Source organism: Macrobrachium nipponense, chromosome 43 (assembly GCF_015104395.2).
Source record: "Macrobrachium nipponense isolate FS-2020 chromosome 43, ASM1510439v2, whole genome shotgun sequence".
In the NCBI taxonomy this organism is placed as follows: Eukaryota; Metazoa; Arthropoda; class Malacostraca; order Decapoda; family Palaemonidae; genus Macrobrachium; species Macrobrachium nipponense.
This window is the reverse complement of record NC_061104.1, coordinates 22,849,730-22,870,455: the sequence shown is the minus strand read 5'-3', so window position 1 is coordinate 22,870,455 and position 20,726 is coordinate 22,849,730. Positions and strand designations below refer to the sequence as shown.

The 20,726-nt window shown below is 40.6% G+C and overlaps 2 protein-coding genes across 7 annotated transcripts in view; both read left to right on the top strand.

Annotated features, from left to right (window-relative positions):
- Window positions 1-25: 25 nt before the first annotated feature.
- LOC135213576 (uncharacterized) lies at window positions 26-16,924 on the top strand. Its single transcript, XM_064247569.1, has 6 exons — window positions 26-2,083; window positions 2,647-2,802; window positions 10,427-10,546; window positions 14,437-14,561; window positions 15,649-15,798; window positions 16,296-16,924. The coding sequence occupies exons 1-6, from the start codon at window positions 649-651 to the stop codon at window positions 16,524-16,526; spliced, it is 2,217 nt and encodes a 738-aa protein (XP_064103639.1). The 5' UTR covers window positions 26-648; the 3' UTR covers window positions 16,527-16,924.
- Window positions 16,925-17,352: 428 nt separating this feature from the next.
- LOC135213574 (uncharacterized MFS-type transporter YhjX-like) overlaps window positions 17,353-20,726 on the top strand; it is a 35,265-nt gene continuing 31,891 nt past the window's right edge. For 4 of the 6 annotated variants that reach the window (XM_064247568.1, XM_064247567.1, XM_064247566.1 and 1 more), the window contains exon 1: window positions 17,551-17,719. The gene's annotated coding sequence lies outside the window, so the exon portion shown is untranslated. Of the gene's footprint in view, window positions 17,420-17,550; window positions 17,720-17,747; window positions 17,881-20,726 lie in introns of those variants that run through there. The other 2 variants (XM_064247565.1, XM_064247564.1) reach the window with 2 other exon arrangements.

Here is a 20,726-nt window from a genome sequence, read left to right as displayed (position 1 = left end):
AACGGGACCTGACGTGGTAGGGGTCTTGTCTACGGTCTGAAAAGACATAACTATATGGAATAGGTCTGAGACACATCTAATTGGAAGAGAGCAGTATATGGACAAAATCAGTTACCTCATTAAGTAAACATTTGACCTAATGTAGTACACTGAATCCTTGATGACGTGATATACCCAACGCGTAACAAGGGAGCAATAGAAAATGCCTTAAGTAATTGTTGTAGCCTAGATCGGAATACCTTATGAACGACCAGCGTTATAAGACAAGGAAACCGTCGATAATGATTATGGAAAAGCAAGTAAGAAATGGGGAAGTATGGAAATATAAGAAGAGTAAGAAGCGTTGCGCAGCAGATAAAGCAAAAATTGTATGAATCAATTTTCGGCCAAAGAAGAGGGTCTATGTAATTCAAAATACGAAGTATGAATAAGTAACATTAGAGTACTCCTTGCCACGGATTTATTGAAGAAACAGGCGTAGGTGAATTAATGACGTTATATCTGTCTAAAGAAACACAATTGTAGTGGAAATTCCACCAGTAATATTTTGGGAGGGGCAAGATGCCGGACTAGCGGCACTATCCATCAGGCATTGAAGTGTAGATGTGATGTTAACCGAACCAAAACAAACATTGACGTAAGACCAGCATGGCTGCCTCAGTACGTTTTAATGTCTTAAATAAGCAGTGTTTTGTGATTACAGCGGCTTTACATCGTCACTTTAGCATCTGCAGAGTAAATCGTTCGCCGAGAGGAATTGCAATTAGTGAGAGAAGGAGAAATATATTGGTAGAAGATGAAGAAGTGTCACACTTCAGACCTCCCGGAACCCCAAGGGAGCTGGGAGATGAGGCCTTAATGCCTTCGAATAGGCCTCCCCCTAAATCATCTCTCCAGCCATCTAAGGACACAAGAGCGATCGACAGCGTCGATCCCGTTATTTTAAAGTACGCAAGTATATTGCAAGACATGAAAAGCGAGACGCCCCAGGAGAAAGTCCATTCCACCAACTTCGGGATGATCCGGTTCGACAACGATAACGTCCCCAGGGTACACGGCCAGTTCGATACCCTAGATGGGCCTGATAGAACAGACAGGCCTTTAGTCGAAAAAGATACAAGGAATGGAGATTTTAACACTGCTGAACCTAGTGAAATTCATAATACGCCTACCCAGCTCTGCCAAGAACCAGCTATTGACCCAATGCCGCAGGACTTGGCCGTTAAACAAAACCATGGAACGTCGGCAACGCCTTCTGAGAAAACCACCTATTTGACTGAAAGTGAAAGGATCTTTGATGAGCTTTTTGGGGGTCCTGACGATGTGCCCAGGCCTAAGGCATTAGAATCAAATTCCTTTGTTAGGCCTCAAACGGAGCGTGGTCACAATTCCCCTGAGGGGAAGGAGGTTCCTGGTAGGCCCGTGCGTGATACAGGATTTATTGATGAGCAGTTTTTCAGCAGTGGAATTTTACAGAGAGAGGCCAATGTTAATGATGGTAATGCTAATTTTAATACTACACAGAGAGATGGATACCATGGCCCATTACCTATTGCTCAGGATTTAGGCTCCACGAGTGATTTAAATTTCATTGATGAAACTTACTTTAAGCCGTCGTTGGATGCAATCAGAGAAAACCGCAAACCTCCCGTTGAGTTCTCTGAAATTAAGGAAGAATTGGAAAACGCGTTCTCTGATATGTCCGGTTTAGAGTCATCGAGAGCACACAAGGAAGATGATGTAAAATTACAATTAAATTTAACTCAACAGAATACTTCGAATATAGCTCTAAGTTATCTTGGTATGGATAAGGAAACAGAGTCACCCCTAAATTTACATCCCCAGAAAACCAAAAAGCAAGAGAGTTCACCCACAAAAGAGCCTCCTCCTGCAACAGCTTATGATTTTGTAACTAAGAAAAGAAGAGAGATCCACGACAGCAAATTTGGATTCAACGAAAGTGAATCGCCGACATCTAAAGGCTACGAGAAAATTCTAAGTTTAGTAAACGAGCAAACAGTACATTCTTGTACACGGATGGAAATGTTGTCATTGTTGAAGACTAGCATTATTTATGATGCAAGTAAGTAACTTAATGAGCCACGTTTCTCACTTGTATTATTACAGTACTTCTGTTCCCAGTTTTTGGTTTTCTGTATTTGATTCTATAGGATAGGAGTTTAGAAGTTTTGGAAAATTGCAAAGGTTCATTAGTATATTTTGACGTAATAGTATGATGAGGGAAATTAATGTACAGTACATACTCTTAAGATATTTTAGGAAATCTAAGAATATATAATAGACTACAATACTTATAGCTAGGTTTAAGTTCTGTGATTTCTAATATGTTTGGTTATATACAACCTAACATATTATTATGGTGTATTATGCATGGATTAAATGCTAAAACATATCATGCTAATAAAGGGTCAAGATCATTTCCCTCATTCAGTATTTTTACATTGAGTGTACATTAGATGTCAGACAATTTAGTTCTTGTACTTTTGTATGTAAATATCAGCTTCATCAATGCTCTTCACCCAAATACATATATTTATGCAATCAAAACCAATCTGGTATATTTTGCAGCCTGGGAACTTTGTATCTCTTACTTATCTTTGGTATCAAGATTTAATTCTTTTTCAGATGATATTGTTGGGTTGTACAAGCCGTATGGAGTGACTATGCATGAGGGGACGTCAAGTGCACACCACACACTAGAGCATTATTTACCTGAGCTTGCAGGGCATTTAAATGCTGAGGAGCTTCATATGGTTCATAGGCTAGACGCCAAAACAACAGGTAATGCATGTATTTCTCTGCTCTGATTGGAGAACAAAACACTACCGTACTGATTAGATAAAGTTTCAGTTTTCCTTGTATCACAGTTTTTATGGTTTTATGTATTTATTTATAGATGTTATCAGTACACTTGGCATTCTGTTTTTTGGGTCTTGCTTGATAAATGTTTTAGGTAATCTATGCTTTGGTCTTGATACAATTACAGCGCCTCAGTGGCGTGGTTGGTATGGTGTTGGCGTCCCACCTCGGTGGTCGCGAGTTCGATTCTCGGCCATTCCATTCAGGAGTGAGAGATGTGTATTTCTGGTGATAGAAGTTCACTCTCGACGTGGTTCGGAAGTCATGTAAAGCCGTTGGTCCCGTTGCTGAATAACCACTGGTTCCATGCAACGTAAAAACACCATAGAAACAAACAATTGATATAATTACATTACACTGTGCTGCTAAAATTTGTTTTTGTACATGAACTTTCCTGTCAGATATATACCTAGCTTTACGTCTCTGACGTCACGACAGAATTCAAAAACTCGCGGCACACGCGACAGGTAGGTCAGGTGATCTACCTTACCCGCCGCTGGGTGGCGGCTGTAAGAACCAATCTCCCTTTCCAGCCAGAATTTTTCGTCGCCGGTGACGACTACACCTGTGGTTGTTACCGTCCTGACAGCTTTATTCGATTCTCGTTGCCTTGGATTTATTTGGACTGACTTTCAGTGAAGTACCTGATCTTGTTGGCTTGGCATATGCGCTTGTGGATTGTTTTTTTGATATTGGTTTGGATTTTTCTTGATTTCAAGATGTCTGATGTAGAGGTTAAGAAATTCTATGTTTAGGGTGTGCTCTATGGATGAATGCAAGGTAAGGCTACCGAAAGCTACGGTAGATTCTCACACAGTATGCTTGAAATGTAGGGGGAAAAGAATGTTTTTTTGTTAACCCGTGTTAATGAGTGTGGAGAAGTTGGATGAGGGTGAATGGAAGTCTCTTTCTTCCTACTTGAGGAAGTTGGAGAAAGACAGGGTGAGAAAAGCTTCGTCTAGAAGTTTCTTTAGTAAGTCTCGTATTAGCGAGGTAGAAGTAGACAATCCTGTTGTAGCATTAGATCCTTCTCCAGTTTCAGCTCCTGCGCCCTGCATCGAACCTAAAGATACGACTTCGGAAGTGGCAACCATGAGAGCCACGATCCTTAGCATGGAGAAGAAGATTCGTTCGTTGCAAGGTAAGAATAACAGTGAAGGTGAATTGTGTAGTGACCCCAGTGCAGTGGAGGGTGCGTCCTGATCGGTCCTCCTTAATGCTTTCCAGGCCTAGAACCTCTTCCAGACTCCCAGTCCCAGTGGAGGAGGAAACGTCAACAGCCGCAGGAAGGTTAAGGAGAACTCCACCGATCATGGCGTCCCCTCGGTAGATCCTGATGTTCGTACCCAGGCTGCCCTTGTTCGCGCCAAGAAGGAGGTATTACGCCAATGCTTCTCTTCTTCTTCCTCACCTTCGCCTAGAAGAGAATGGAGCGCCTCGGATTCATCGCGACCGCTGAAGAGAGCCTGGAAGGCTCCTTGCGCCTTTCCTTCCAGCCCGGAATGTTTTCCAGAAGAGCCGGAAGTGGATATCAAGAAACCCAGGAGGGAGCAGGAGTTCTCGCCTCAGAGTAGGCTTCGATCCTCTTCCCCTGTGGAGGATTTTGCAAGATCTCCAGCTCGGATTCTTGCGGGGCTGCAAGCTCAGATTTCGGCGCTGGCGGGCTCCTTGGCTGGAGATACGCGTCGTAAGAAGGACGTCTCTCTCCCGTCAAGAAGTCTAGGATACCTTCTCCTGCTTACCTTCTCAGTCGGAGGCGGCTCTCTCTCCTGTAACAGCGGATGGAAGGAGGCGCTCTTCCCTGGCAGACGCTTTGTCATCTTCCAGGCGACAATCGCCCAAGAAGCTTTCTCCTGGCGACTTCATTTCTCCAGTAGAAAGGGATCTAGCGCCTAGTAGGCTCTCGTCTAAAGATAAGCGTACAGCTTCGTCTTCTCGCTCCTTTCCGAAGATCCTTCAATCTCCGGATAAGAGAGCCTCCTCTTTCATGGATTCTTTAAGAGACAGGATCTCTCCTTATGTTAGGCGCCTAGAGCCTGGTAGGCGCTACTCCCCAAGTAGCCGCTCTCCCGCTTCCAAGCGCTGTGCGGAAGATAGGCGCTTTTCTCCTGATAGGCGCGGTTCTCCTATTAGCTGCTCTGTTCAGGTCAGGCGTAAAGAGCCTGAAAGATATGTCTCGGCTGAGAGACTACCTTTTGCAGAGACCCACGCGTCTCGATCTAAGTTTGTGGAGCATGGTAGACGCCTGTCTCCGAGTAGGCTATCTTCTCCAGGGATTCGCTCTCCTGTAGGTAGGCGCCAAGAGCCTAGTAGGCGTTCTTCCTCATTGTAGGCGCAGTTCGCCAGGTAGCCGCTCTCCTTTGGACAGGCGCATGGATTCTGTTAGGTGCCTTGAGCTTAGTAGGCTCTCCTCTCCTAGCAGGCGCTCTCCTTTGGACTCCCGGGAATCTAGGAGTAGACTTCAGGATCACAGAGGACGCACTCATCGGAGTAGGAAGGACGCATTCAAGAGGAGCTCTCCCAAAGCTTTGGCTTCCCCTGATAGGCGCCAGACGGCTGCCAGACATCCCTAGATAGACGCACTTCTTAGAGAAGTCCAACTGCTCTCGTAAAGAAGTCGAGGGTTCTTCGGTGGATGAAGTGGAACCTTTATAAGAGGATTTAGTTAAGGATTCTTCGGTATCGTCCTACAAGATCCTTACAGACCTCCTTCTTCAAGAGTTTGGAGACTCCCTTACTCTCCCTGCTCCTCCGTCTCCTCTCTCGTTATTCTCGACTTCTAAGAAGACGAAGGTTTCCTCTTGTGTGAGGATGAAGCCAACCATCTCAATGAAAAAAAGCTTTGAGAGTTTTGGTGATTGGCTGCTTTCTAAAGGAGGAGAAAGGGAAGACTGTGTTTTTCTTTCCCCCCTTCCAAGCTTACGGGCAGGGACTAGGCTTTTGGTATGAGTCTGGAGAACCCCTAGGCCTGGGTCTACCGTCATCTGCAGACGCGGACTTCTCTTCACTGGTGGATGCCGCACGACGCTCGGCTCTCTTGTCTGCTAAGACTACCTGGGCTATGAACGAGCTCGACCACCTGTTGAAGGGAATGTTCCAGAGTCTTGGAAGTCTTCAACTTCCTTGACTGGTCTTTGGGGGTCTTGGCTAAAAAGACTCAGAACACGGATTCCATTTCGCCCGAGGATCTCAACAGTGTACTGACATGCATAGATAAGGCAGTTAGAGATGGATCGAGAGAAGTAGCCTCCCTGTTTGGAGCAGGGGTTCTTAAGAAGAGATCAGTCTTCTGCTCTTTTCTTACAAAGTCCGTCTCGCATGCTCAAAGAGCCTCGCTTCTATATTCGCAGCTCTTGCCTCTTCTCTTCCTGAAGAAGATAATCCAGGACATCTCAGGATCTATCTCTGCAAAGGCGACTCAAGACATGCTCGCTCAGTCGGCCCGGAAACCTAGGACCTCCTTCCAGACGAAGAACTAAGAAGGAGACTCCAGCTAGTCAGGAGCCCTTTCGAGGGGGCCCTCCTTCTAAAGGCTCTACCTCTAGAGGTAATAGACCATTCAAGAGAGGAAGATCCTTCTCGCTCTTCCAGAGCTAAGAAGTAGGGAAAGTAGTCCTCCAGACATCAGTAGGTGCCAGGCTTCTAAGATTCTCGGAAGCCTGGGCAAAGAGAGGAGCGGACAACTGGTCCCTCTCGATTATCCGGAAAGGATACCTGATTCCCTTTACGGAAAGACCACCTTTGACGATGACTCCGAGGGAGTTGGTGGCCAGGTACAGGGATCCCATCATGAGCCTCGCTCTAACACAGGCAGTGGAACAAATGTTAGAGAAAGAGGCTATAGAGCTAGTGAGCGACCCCATGCTCAGCGGGCTTTTACAACCGCCTATTTCTAGTTCCAAAAGCCTCAGGAGGATGGAGACCGGTTCTGGACGTAAGCGCCCTGAATTTCTTTGTAGAAAAGAGGAAGTTCGCCATGGAGACGACATCCTCAGGTTTGGCGGCTCTTCGTCCAGGGGATTGGATGGTGTCCCTAGATCTTCAGGACACTTACTTCCATGTGCCTATCCATCCTTCTTCAAGAAAATACCTCAGGTTCATGATGGGAGGAAGGATATTCCAGTTCAGGGCCTTGTGTTTCGGCCTTTCAACAGCCCCTCAGGTCTTCACAGGACTAATGAAAAATGTAGCAAGATGGCTACATTTGGAGGGAGTCAGGGTGTCCCTTTACTTGGACGACTGGCTAATCAGAGCCAAGTCACAGAAAAGATGTTTGGAGGACCTACAAAAGACCCTTTTCATGGCGAGTTTCTCTGGGACTTTTGGTGAACTTTCAAAAGTCTCAGTTGATCCCCAGTCAAGATCGTATCTATCTGGGGATTCGGATGGTTTCTCTGGATTTTCGGGCTTTTCCGTCTCCAGAAAGGATAGCCCGAGGGTCAGAGAAAGTCAAAGCCTTCCTAGAGAAAGACGTATGCACAGCGAGGGAGTGGATGAGTTTGTTGGGGACACTCTCCTCGTTGGAGCAATTCCTTTCTCTAGGAAGGTTGCACCTCAGACCTCTCCAGTTCTTTCTTCACATCGAAACTGGAGGTGTCGTTCGCAAAACCTAGAGTTCTCCTTCGAGATTTCAAGAGAAACTCAAGAAGGACCTCTCTTGGTGGGCGAATCCTCTCAGGTTTGCAGAAGGGATGTCCCTTCACATTCCGAACTCCAACCAAGTGTTGTATTCCGACGTGTCGGAAACAGGTTGGGGAGAGGCAACGCTCGGCTCAAGAGAAGTGTCAGGCACCTGGAAGAAAGAACAGGTGACCTGGCACATCAACAAGAAAGAGCTGATGGCTGTTTGGCTAGCTTTGAAAGCATTCGAGCCCTACGTCCTAGCTTCGGCAGTACAGATCAACTCGGACTAACACCACGGCCCTGGCATACATCAGGAAGCAAGGGGGGACTCACTCCTTCTCCCTGTACGAGACAGCAAAAGAACTTCTGCTGTGGGCAGAGGAAAGGAAGATTTGTCTCCTTACCAGGTTCGTACAGGGAGAAAAGAACGTCAGAGCAGACCTCCTAAGCAGGAAAGATCAAGTCCTGCCTGCAGAGTGGACTCTTCACGAGGATGATTGCCAGGACCTGTGGAATCTTTGGGGCAGGCCTCATATAGACCTCTTTCGCCACAGCCAAGAATGCGAGGATAGCCAACTACTGCTCTCCGATATCGGACCCGAGGGCAGTGTCGATAGATGCTTTTCTCCTAGATTGGAAGGGCCTAGACATGTATGCTTTTCCTCCCTTCAAGATACTGGGAGAAACTCTCAAGAAATTTGCAGAATCGGAGGCAGCAAGGATGACGCTGGTAGCCCCGTTCTGGCCCGCACAAGTATGGTTCACAGAGGTACTGGAATGGTTAGTAGATTTTCTGAGAACATTACCACAGAGGATCGATCTGCTCAGACAACCCCACTTTGACAGGTATCACAGAAACCTCCCCGCTCTTAGATCTGACTGGCTTCAGACTGTCAAAAAAGTTTGGTCAGAACGAGAGGGTTTTCTGCAAGAGTTGCAACGGCTATCGCAGCAGCAAGAAGGCCTTCTACCCTTAGAGTTCTACCAATCGAAGTGGGACGTCTTTCGACGGTGGTATAGGAACCATCACTTTTCCTCTTCCAGTACCTCTGTAACCCAAATAGCAGACTTCTTACTTTTCCTTAGGGAGTGGATGGCGGTATCAACCATAAAGGTTATCGTAGCATGCTGGCTGCAGTGTTTAGGCACAGAAACTTAAACATTTCAGAAGACAAGGACCTTCATGATCTAATAAGATCTTTTGAAACATTCCAAAAAGGTTTCCCAGAGATTTCCTTCCAGTTGGGATCTGGATGTAGTGCTAACGTTTCCTGAAGTCCCCTAAGTTTGAACCGCCTCAGTCTGCCTCTTTTAGAGACCTCACGAGGAAGACACTTTTTCTCATGGCATTGGCTTCCGCAAAGAGATTAGTGAACTCCATGCAATAGAAGGAAATGTGGGATTCAGAGGAGATGCAGCTATCTGTGCATTCCTACCTTCGTTCTTTGCTAAGAACGAGAACCCCTCAAATCCTTGGCCTAGGAGTTTTGAAGTCCAAGGTTTGTCTGCCTTAGTAGGCGAGGAAGCAGAGAGGTCACTTGTTTTGCCCAGTACGAAGTTTAAAGTTTTATCTGCAGAGAAAGAAAAAACTTAAGGGCAATGATGGTCAACCTTTGGTGCTCTGTAAGAGATCCAAGGAGGACTCTTTCGAAGAATGCGCTTTCTTTCTTTATCAGAAGCCTGGTGAAAGAAGCACATGCGATATGTGATGAAAGTCAAATTCATTCAACTTCTAAAGGTCAAAGCTCATGAAGGTGCGAAGCTATTGCCACGTCATTAACTTTCAACAAAAAAACATATCCCTGAGTAATATTATGAACTCAGTCTTCGCAAACCACTATCTGAGAGACGTCAAAATTACGTATGAAAAGTGCTTTCGCGTTAGGCCCGTACGTATCGGCGGATTCGGTGCTGGGCAGGACGCTGAGACATATCCTTTGTAGTATATATTTTCCCCCTGTTTAGGTTGTAAGTTTTTGGTTGTTTGAAAGAGCATGTGGGTAGGCATGTCTTTCATGTCGTATGTCTAACAATGATTAGATTGGTTAGGTGATCGGTTTATGGTTTGAGCCTCCTTGCAATGATAGTGGTTAGGTTCTGTCATATAAGTGGGCGAATCCCCTTTTGACAAAGATCCTGCTCGGATTCTATCAAGTAAGCGGATACCAAATCCCTTTGATAGACCCAAAGAGTCTGTCAGCTGTAGGTCACGCCCTCGCTGAAGCTCTTCAGGCAACGCAGACTCATAGACAGTAACTACGAAGTCTTCTGCCTAAACAGGTAAGAACCAAGGTTGTATTTTACATCCTACAACAAGTGTTGTTTTCCCCGTTTTTTCCATATTTATATTGCTGTCTCTTTCCCTCCACCAAGGGTGTCAATCAGCTAAGTATATATCTGACAGGAAAGTTCATGTACAAAAAAATTTATTGTTAGTATACAATAAGGTTTTGTACATACTTATTTGGCAGATATATACGATTGATGGTTCTCCGCCCAGCCTCCACCCTCAGGAGACAGGTGGAAGAGAAAAATTCTGGCTGGAAAGGAGATTGGTTCTTACAGCCGCCACCCAGCGGCGGGTAAGGTAGATCACCTGACCTACCTGTCGCGTGTGCCACGAGTTTTGAATTCTGTCGTGACGTCAGAGACGTAAAGCTAAGTATATATCTGCCAGGTAAGTATGTACAAAACCTTATTGTATACTAACAATAACATTTTATGCTATATCTGTTAAGATTTTCTTTGTATGCTATTTCAAGTTTCCACTAAATATCTATGAACTTTGATATGTAATTCATTTGTTTTCATTTCTAGAAGGAAAAAATTAGCGCTTACTTTGTCCTTATCATTTGATGAATCTGTTTCTTGATGAGTGTTTATGTACATTCATTTTTTTTTTATTGTTCTTGAATATTTATAGGTGTATTGATCTTGGCTCGCACTCCATCCATGGCATCCACTTTGAAAGATATGTTCAAAGAGCAAAAAATCACGAAAACGTACTGGGCAATTACCAGGGGTATTCCAAGTCCTTTATATGGTATGTAAATCATGAATTAATTTTACATTGGAATGTTATTAGCCGTTTGATACTGACTAATATGTATTACAGCATTTACAATGTGGTTGTTCAAGTGCATCAGTAATTTGTTTATGTATTTAAAACTTTGTAGTGTACACAATTGTTTGTTACCAGATTTTAAGGTGCGTATAAATACTATACAGGCAGTCCTTGGGTTACGACGCCGAGGTTAAGGAACTATATTCATCAGAAAATATTTCCAGGGTTACGACGCCTACAACGCTCATCTGGCAGATGAAATATGACACCAACAATGCAAAATTATCAATATTTGATGGGTTTTTTGATGAAAAATGCAATAAGAATGCAGTTTACATATTTTCCAATGCACCCAAAGCATTAAAAGTAAGGTTTTCTTAGGATTTTTTATGATGTTCCGGCTTACGACGATTTTCGGAACCCCCGTCGTAACCTGGGGACTGCCTGTACTGATAAATGTCACTTCAGTACTCTGATTCATGAAATGATTGTCTCAATTACCCGACTTGCTATTGGAAATTGAGTTCTGTAGGCTAGCTGATTCTGCCCTCAGATATTCACTAATATAAGGTGAATAATAGTGTACTCAGATATTCACTAATATAAGGTGAATAATAGTGTACTGAATTGCTTACTATTAACATAATATATTGTTCTAAGGGGTCCACCCCTTAGAAGATTATACAGGCGGTCCCCGGTTACGACAGTTCCGGCTTACGACGTTCCGAGGTTACGACGCTTTTTCTTTAAACTATTCAATGGAAAAATCCGTCCTGGGTTACGACGCTTGTTCCGAGGTTACGACGCTGACGCTTCCGACGCTCCGAGTTAACGACGCTTTTAAAAAACGCATACTATGATAAAAATCATTTATAGTTTAGCACAGTTTATTAATAAAAATAAGTTTCTGGTTAGATTACAACAAAAATTTTGAGATTCTGATGTATTTTCGACACTTTTTAGTTGTATTGTATTTCTTGTTTTAGTGACGCACCCTCATAGCGGAAACTTAGTTTCCGAGGCGAATGAATACATACTAGTTACATATAACAGTCAAAAGCGCAAATAAATGAAAATCATTGCTTGTTTCCAGTAATAATAAACAAAACGATTTAGTTTCTGCTTAGATTACAACGCAAATTCCAAGTATCCAAAGAGAGACATATCAGTAATTTGATCAGAGAGAGAGAGAGAGACGAGGAGAGAGAGAGAGAGAGAGAGAGGAGGAGAGAGAATGAGAAGGAAAGAGAGAGGAGAGAGGGATTGAGAGAGAGAGGCCGTCTTCCGACGCTCCGAGTAAGACAGAGAAGGTTCGTTTTCGTAAACGGTTTGAAGATTATGATGATTTTCGACACTTTTTATGTTGTAATTTTTCTATGTTTTTTAGTGAAGCCCATATGCGCGAACTAGTTCCGAGCGAATGAATACATAATAGTTACATTATAAACATTCCAAACATCTCAATAATGAAAAAATCATGGTTTCCAGTAATAATAAACAAAACGTAATGTTCTGACTTAGATTACAACGCAAAATTCCAAGACCCCAAAGAGAGACATTATCAGTAATTTGGATCAGAGAGAGAGCAGAGAGAGAGAGAGAGGGAGAAGAGGAGGGGAGAGAGAGAGAGAGAGAGGAGAGAAGAGGAGAGAGAGGAGAGAGAGAGAGGAGCGTCTTCCGACGCTCCGAGTTAAGGGACAGAGAAGTGTTCGTTGGTTAAAATCGGTTTTAGATTATGATGAGTTTCGACACTTTTTATGTTTATTTTTCTAGTTTTTGTAGTGGAGCCTTCATATGCGGAACATAGTTTCCGGCGAATGATTACCATACGAGTTTCATATAACAGCCAAAAGCGCAAATAATGAAAAAATCATTGCTTGTTCAGTAATAATAAAAAAAAACGAAGTTTCTGCTGTAGATTACAACGCAAATTCCAAGTATCCAGAGAGAGAGGAGAGAGAGAGGAGAGAGGAGAGGAGAGAGAGAGAGATGAGAGAGATAGAGGATTTGAGAGAGAGCTGAGAGAGGAGAGAGAGATTAGAGAGAGAGAGGCGTCTTCGACGCCCTCCAAGTTCAAAGTACAGAGAAGTGTTTGTTTCGTTAAACGGCCTCTGACTTCATGCCAGTAAATGTTTTGTTGATATAATAAATAAAGCCTATTTAAGATTACGTTTACTTAATTAGTCTAATTGATACGTAAAATAGTAATCAACTGTTCTTGTAGCCCTCAATATTTGGCAAAATCGAAGTATCCAAAGAGAGACATTATCCAGTACTAATTTGATCAGAGAGAGAGAGAGAGGAGAGAGAGAGAGAGAGAGAGACGCTTTGGCAACAATGGTCTCGGGGGTTTTTATAGCTTCCTTCTGCTTGATGATCGTGGATATTGTAGAAGGATTTCGACCATACTCTGTTTGCCAAATCGACGATACGAACGCCACGTTCATGCTTTGCTATAATTTCATGTTTTGCTTCCATCGAAAACATCATTTTCTTGGGTTTTTTCTTATCACCTGCTTTGTCTTTAGCTTTGAGACCCATGGTTAATAATAAAATAGACAAAATAACACGAAAAATAGGCGCAAATACAACGAACTAAACAACGACGTGTTAAACATGCAGCACCAACAAACAAACAGACTGAACGCCATTTATCGGTCGCCTATACAACTAACACTCGTCGCAAAATCGTATCTCAAATATTTAGTGGATATCAAAGCTTGTATTTTCGCAAATTTTTCTGTTATATCTCAAAACATTCGTATATTAGGGCAATCGTTATGTCAAGTTTTCCAATGTAATTTGATCAGAGAGAGAGAGAGAGAGAGAGAGAGAGAGAGAGAGAGAGAGAGAGAGACTTTGGCAAACAATGGTCTCGGGGATTGACGTAAACGTTTATTTCTGAAACAGATAGGACAGAGAAGTGTTTCGTTTCATTAAACGGCCTCTGACTCATGGCAGGAAATGTTTTGTTGATACTAATATATAAGCCTATTTAAAGATACATTTACTTTAATTAGTCTATATGATACGTAAATAGTAATCAGCTGTTCTTGTAGCCCTCAAGATTTTGCAAAATCACTCCAGGTTGTACATAAAACTTCAAGAATGTAGTGTCACCAGAGGATTACAATAGTTTTTACCTTCAAGAACCAGCATTCTTTTATGAAAATAACTCCAGGTTGTACATAAAACTACAGGAAACAACATGTAGTGTAACCAAAGGATTACAAGTAAGGTTTTTATAACTTTTTATTAGTTTAAGACATATTTCCAAGCGTCGTTCCGGCTTACGACGATTTTCGGCTTACGACGCGTCTCAAGAACGGAACCCCCGTCGTAACCCGGGGACTGCCTGTATATACTTCGCGATAGAGAGTTTTTCAACCAATATAATATACGTATCTTATTACAGTAGTATGTTTATTAAAATATTTGCATAGTACAAATATTGCTTCATACCTCAAGGCATGGGATGAGTATCAAAAGAAGCACTTCTTAGCTTTTCCCATGAGCCATATCTTTAGATAGCAGACTAACTTGTTAAATTATATCTTACCAATTTAAAATTTCTTGCTTAAGACTTTTATATATGTACGTACTATATGCAAAAAACTGTGTATAAAAAGTTTTTTAGTATGTGGAAAATGTATTGAATCACTTCATTTTCTTAAGGCAGCTTGGTGTTATTGTAAGCAAATGTGATCAAACCTAGGCTACCAAGATACCCTAGGCCATCATAAAGTCATGAGTTTGCTAGATAGCCAGTAGTTACAGTTTTCCCTTACGAGAGTACATTACCTTTAGGTGTGCAATTGTAACATATTCAGTGGGAAATCTCAATATACTGATTTGTTACCACCTTTCAGGAACTATCGACATACCCATAGCAGAGGGATCAATAAATAAAAAGTATCGAATGGTTTTGAGACCAGACGTAGCTGGTTTCCGTGGATCCACAGACAAATGCCATCGAGCCATAACTGGATATCGAGTGAGTTTTCATATACTTTTTTTTTTCTTTTACTGTACAGTATTTACGTATATTTCGGCGTATAAGTCGACCCTTTAGCCCCAAAAAAATCATGCCAAAATTAAGGGGGTCGACTTATCTAAACGGTAAACAAAAAGTGAATCTTGATTATTTTTGGCATATCGGTACAGGATCCAGGCTTTACAGTTGGCTAATAACAATGACAGCCTTGTTGAGGTAACTATGTATTAAAAACATTTCGCACTGTAATACAACAATAATAATACATTAGAACATCCATTACTTTAAATAAAATGAAAAAAATCAAAGTAACTTGAAGAAACCCCAATCGCACAGCAAGTGTAAACATTGCTCAGCCATTTGTAGTACCATAACTAAGAAGGATGCGTTCACTCTGACAGTTTGTATTTACCGGGGTATTGTTCAAAAACATTTATACGTATATGGTATGAAATCTTTATTTATCACATAAAATAAAATAAAAAAAAAACAAATTTATTTAATGGTAAATATTGATTAAAATCCTTTTAACAACCCAATCAAATCATTAACTTGAGTGGCAGTTTGTACATACATATATACGTAGGTTGTTTATGCAGCGTTTTAGTTGGCGCTTTGTTTGTTTACATTACACACGAGTAACGTATCTTTCGTTATATCATTTCTAATCCTATTTGCCAGTATCCTCTTTTTATATTACACAGATTTTTTAATATACCGAGTATATTACCAGTATTTCATATGGTAAGTAGAGCAACTTATTGTACCGTAATAACATTCAGGTTATTTTATATGATACGTTTTACCTTGCTGCTTATTTTGAGCGGTTTTATGGTTGGCCTCACATTTTAGAGGTCGACTTAATTATACCCGATATTAGTTAAAATCATAAAAATTTACTCAAAGAATTGGGGGGGTCGGACTTATCTTTTTTTCGGTCACTTATACGCCGGAATATACGGTATATTCATTTGCATCTTGTTTATCAGTTTAGTGTGTAATACTTGGTTTTTCATCTGGTTGGCATAACCTTTTTGCAGTGAGGTTAGAAAATAATTTACAAAGACTTAAGAAATTGATATTTCAGGTCCTTGGTAAAAATGTGAACTCTGCGTGGGTGGAAGTGAAGCCCATAACAGGAGTAAAACATCAAATTCGTGTGCATCTTGGCTTTGGGCTTTCCTGTCCTGTCCTTGGAGATCATAAATACTCAAATTTGAAGAAGTTGGTCCCTCAGGTAAGTCCCATTTCTGTTCTGGTAAATTCACCAGACGAATAGTAACTTACAAAGGTATCATCCAGATTTCTCTAGTTGCTTTAAGTTTTTTGTTCAAAGGGGGTACAAAGTCCTTTCATCATTTCAATAGGGCAAACCATAGGAAAGTTAAAAGCCTTAACACAGTTTTCAGGGTAAACTATGTAATAATTCCAATGACAGTAGCACCTCATGGCAATTTGTCCCTCCCAAAAATATTTTCAAAGTTTTTTTTAATAAAAGGCTAGAGAGGCTATTCGTAAAGTTTAGTAGAGGAGCAGTTGTTATTCTCATATCATAAGAATTTTTATGTAAAAAAATTTCATACTTACAGAACTTGAATATGTGCCACAACTACTATTTTTGAAGTGAATTCCTCTTTAGAAAGCAATGTATCTTCTGCTATATTAGAATTTGTTATTTGAAAATACAGTAAGGTAATTTGTTACCTCTTATCAAGCTCTTCATGTGTTTTTCAGAAACTTCCAGGCGATATGCTACACCGACTCAAGCTCGAGCAGAGCAAAGTGAGAGACCTCCCTACCTACCTCCACAGCCGACGTATACTCGTTCCAGAAATTGTCAAAGGGAGGAATGTTGTCATACAAGCTAAGATTCCAGCTTTCTTCAATAAAACACTTAATGCTCTCAAGTTGAATACCACTAAAAATAAAGTAAGATATGATGGTTCAAGATGTATAGATGAATAATGAGAAGTAAAGATTTAAAAACGGTTTTATGAATGATGTATGAGTTGCATTTTTATACATCACTATGTATGACGTCTGTCAGTCACTCACTTCCCTCCCGTGTTACTTACAAGGTCAGTTATATTATTCAGCTGGTCCTGTATGTACTAATGATAAGTACGGAATATAAAAAAACAAGGATATTTTATGTACCAAGTTTTAGTCAACGGTTTATTAAATGTCAGAGTTGAAACATAAAGCGCATGTAAATACATCTTGTGAGAATTGTGTTTATAGTTGATGTAAATATATGGCAAGTCTGAAGATGTAAAGTTTAGTAGACTCATTTGTATATACTGTAGTATCGTTAATTTAGAATTTTTTTTTGTATATTATTTTTATAATAAACTAAGATTTTTCACACGAATTTTATTTTCATGAATAAATTCCTTTTTTAGATATTAAAGATATATGTACGTAGTACCTGTATTCATCCTGTTACCTGAAGGATTTTTAAGAAATTGGTAAAATTTAACTTCTACATGGTTAATCATATTTGTACAAAGCATCACCATAGAAGAAAATATTACTATGGTTGGGTTTTCTGGTGTGATTTTCATATATTTGTACAGAATGACCTTGGAGGAATACTGATCCAAATCTTGATTGTGCCTAATATCTATTACAAACATCATTTCAATCTTTAAGCTTTTTATACATGGTAAACAAAATATCCACATGAGATAATGAGGTAGATGGAGTTTCAATAAAGGAATAAATCACCAATCTTTTATTGAGCGTCCATTTTTATTACAAATGTTTTTCAAGAGGAAGTTTTGTTTACGTGTATCACTGTTACCAGGCAAGGTGGATACTCCTTCAATTGTTTAAACGTCACCTTTTAATTAAAGAAGGTAAATTAATTTATCATATTAAGAGATTTTATCACTTTTGTTTTTAAAATTTATTTTAATTGGTGTATAGATAGTTTTATGTGAAATATTACTAATTTCCAAGATGATTTCAATTTCCTCGAATCTGGCAACATTCTTTAGGTTGCCAGAACTTAACATATTTTGCCCGACATTCGCTAAGAAATTGGCATTAAGTTACAGAATGTCCCACGGAAGTTAAATACGACATAGATGGAGCAAGGTTACAGGAAAATACAGTTAACGACACTTTAATGGGACCTCCTCAAGAGAGAGATTAGAGTAAGTCTTCCAAGGAGACTGGGTTCAGTCTGTCAAGGCTAACTGAATCTGGTCTTCCATCTGTTGCCTATTGTGTCCTGGACGATTGAGATTATTTGTCATTATTATGCAAAGTGGTTGACAAATGAGGGATTAATATAGTAATACAATGCTGAACACTGGTAAGAGGGATGGTGGTTTATAAGACCCTTTTATGATCTGTGAGGCCTAAACGAGCCTAGGGTAAAAAAACCGCATGGTACAGGGGTGGACCATGTACGATCAATGTGTACAACCCCAAGAAAATTACATTATAATGCGTCCTGACATCGGAGATGGGCATCAGACGCGACTTGTTATTGGTGAGAAACGGAGCTAAAGACCTCTACTCCGTTGTCAGGACGCGTTATGATGTACTTTTTTTGGGGTTGTACACATTGATCGTACATGGTCCACCCCTGTACCATGCGGTTTGTTACCCTATAGGCTTGTCTACTTATCGGACTACAAATCACTTGGTGGAGTGATTGCCATTGCTTAGGTTTAAAACTTAGCTTTTGTTTAGAATAGAATAACCTAAGCAGAAATGCCGTATTATGATAGGCTATGACTTCAGCTTAGGTTAAGTTGGCGGTAACTCTCTTCAAGCCTATGGCCTAGAGGAGACACCATCAGAACTAGAAATTTTGTTGACCACACGGTAAAGTACCGAATGGTCGGCCTCTACCGTAGCACGAACACCTTCCCATTATTATTCAAGAGTCAGTGTCTGTTGAAGCAACACCTTGAGACCTGTACTTTCCTCTTGAAGTAAGTTTTTCTCCCAAGTCACAAATTAAGGCCATATAGGCTAATTTCCGATTTTTGGGAAGGTGGTCATGCTATGGTAGAGGCGTGCCATTTGGTAGGGTAAAAAACGTGAGGGTCCAGAGTGGACCATGTACGATCAGCTTGGACAATCCCCAAAAAAGTACATTATAACACGTCCTGACATTGGAGATGGGCATCAGTTGCGACTTGTTGTTGGTGAGAAACGGAGCCAAAGACCTCTACTCTCCTTTCGAAGTAAGTATTTTCTCCAAAGTTAGAAATTAAGGCCAAATTTTAAGATTTAAACAGAGGGTAGTGAAAACGGTGTCAAACGTAGTGCAAATCTCACCAAAACGCGTTCCATATTTTTACTTACAACTCGAAGTATTTAGAAGATTGACGCCATCTCGATGTTTATGGAGTCGCTTGTGTCAATAAACTAACCATTTCCTGTGATAAATCCGCACACCACTTGTACCCATAGACGCTGGGGCACTTTCATCACAACAATCGGAAAAATTTTCCTCACCGAGTAAACAACTGTTTTTGTAGAAGACGACGACGAAGAGTGCACTTCGATAATTTTTAAAATAAATAGTAAAACATCAATATTTTACATATTTATGATGATTAATTTGAAAATATTTGTTATTGAAAAAGTAGGAACTCGATTGTGACTCAAATTTAAGTAATTATTTTTTGGAATTAGAACGTTCTTTTAAGTCCTGTATTATGACGTCACGACATCTTGACTTTCGTACCTATTGTAAATAATTGCTTTACTCAACTTTCTTGCAGAACAGTTTACCAGTTATTCATGCAGATTATCAGCTTTTCATGTAATTGGTATAATCGTAATGCGCATATATATCTTTATTATTTACTTTTTGGATATATGAAGATGTTTTACTGCCGGATTATCGCCGTAGTGTGACACAATCGTTTTCGGTCCCTGCGCCTCTGTTTTTCGCACCATAAGAAATTATGGGGCCGAATTTGCAATGACCAGAAAGTCGTTAAAGAGGAAAGTTACCATTGAGGGGCCATATGTTTTGATGAGAAAAATACAAATTTATTCAATAGCTAGCTTGTAAAAAATACTTGATTACAAAAAACTTGAATTGACAACCTTTAAGCAGCATACCCTTACTAAAATGGGTTTTCAGAGACAGTGCAAAGCACGTTTTTGGGCAATACCTATTTCTGTAACGAACACTCGTATCAGAACGAGATTTTGCTATAGTGCATTACACCCAGTGCCGTAATTTATAAGGGTATCGTGAATCACTAATCGTAAAGAGTAACGACACTTGTCCTTGTACCAAGAGACAAAAACTCCATTATGCAGAAATGGATACGAACTCGCATATAAAGCTCCACCTACCCTCCCCCTCCTCCACCGCCACCCCTTTCCTTCTTCGTTCCTTCGCCTTCTTTTCTCTCTCTCTCTCTCTCTCTCTCTCTCTCTCTGTTGCCATTCAGTATGTGTTGACCAGTTGCCATTCGGTATGTGTTGACCCTCCAAACTGGGTATAAGACTACACACAAAACGTTGAAATTGGTGAAATTAGGCTATGTATTGGAAGTATATATACATAAATATTGAAAGCATTTTTATCATTATTGCATTACTATGACAACTAGAATTCATGGAAACAGTTTATAATAATGAAACGGCGTATGTGTGAAGCCTCCACTAATGTGGCAATGATGATTTTGCCATTCTTAGCATGCAAACATTAAAGTTACATTTATTTCTGGCATATGGTTATTAAAGAAATTCAAAATACTAATATAGACTGAAATAAATGAAAAGTGCTAGCAAAAACAAAAAGCAAAAAAAAAAATAAATATGTATATAATTCACTTATCCGTAGTCGTTCCTCTATGGTTTTCGGCAGCCAGATGTACGAAAACAATAAAAACATTTGATTGTATCTACTTTAGAAATATCTCTAATTTTTCGAGGTAATTTGGTTGCAAAAAAGGGATAATATACATGAATTAAATTAAAAATTTTAAATAACGAAGTAAATTTTAACTAAATAACGAGTAAAGTAAACAATACAGGGAATAAAACTTTGGGCAGTTTTGTCGTCTGCTGTTCGTAACTGTGTTTGTGGCGCGCACGCTTAGGAACCAGGAACAGCAACTGATTTAAAGTGCAATGTGGAGTGAACTGAGACCAAAATGTGTATAATAACAATCAAATAAGCAC

Bases quoted from the DNA above. Each gene is read 5' to 3' on its own strand.
- LOC135213576 (XM_064247569.1), top strand. From the start codon at position 649: ATGGCTGCCTCAGTACGTTTTAATGTCTTAAATAAGCAGTGTTTTGTG. The intron at 2,084-2,646 runs GTAAGTAACTTA...ATTCTTTTTCAG, and splicing joins TAGCATTATTTATGATGCAA to ATGATATTGTTGGGTTGTAC. The intron at 15,799-16,295 runs GTAAGTCCCATT...TGTGTTTTTCAG, and splicing joins TGAAGAAGTTGGTCCCTCAG to AAACTTCCAGGCGATATGCT.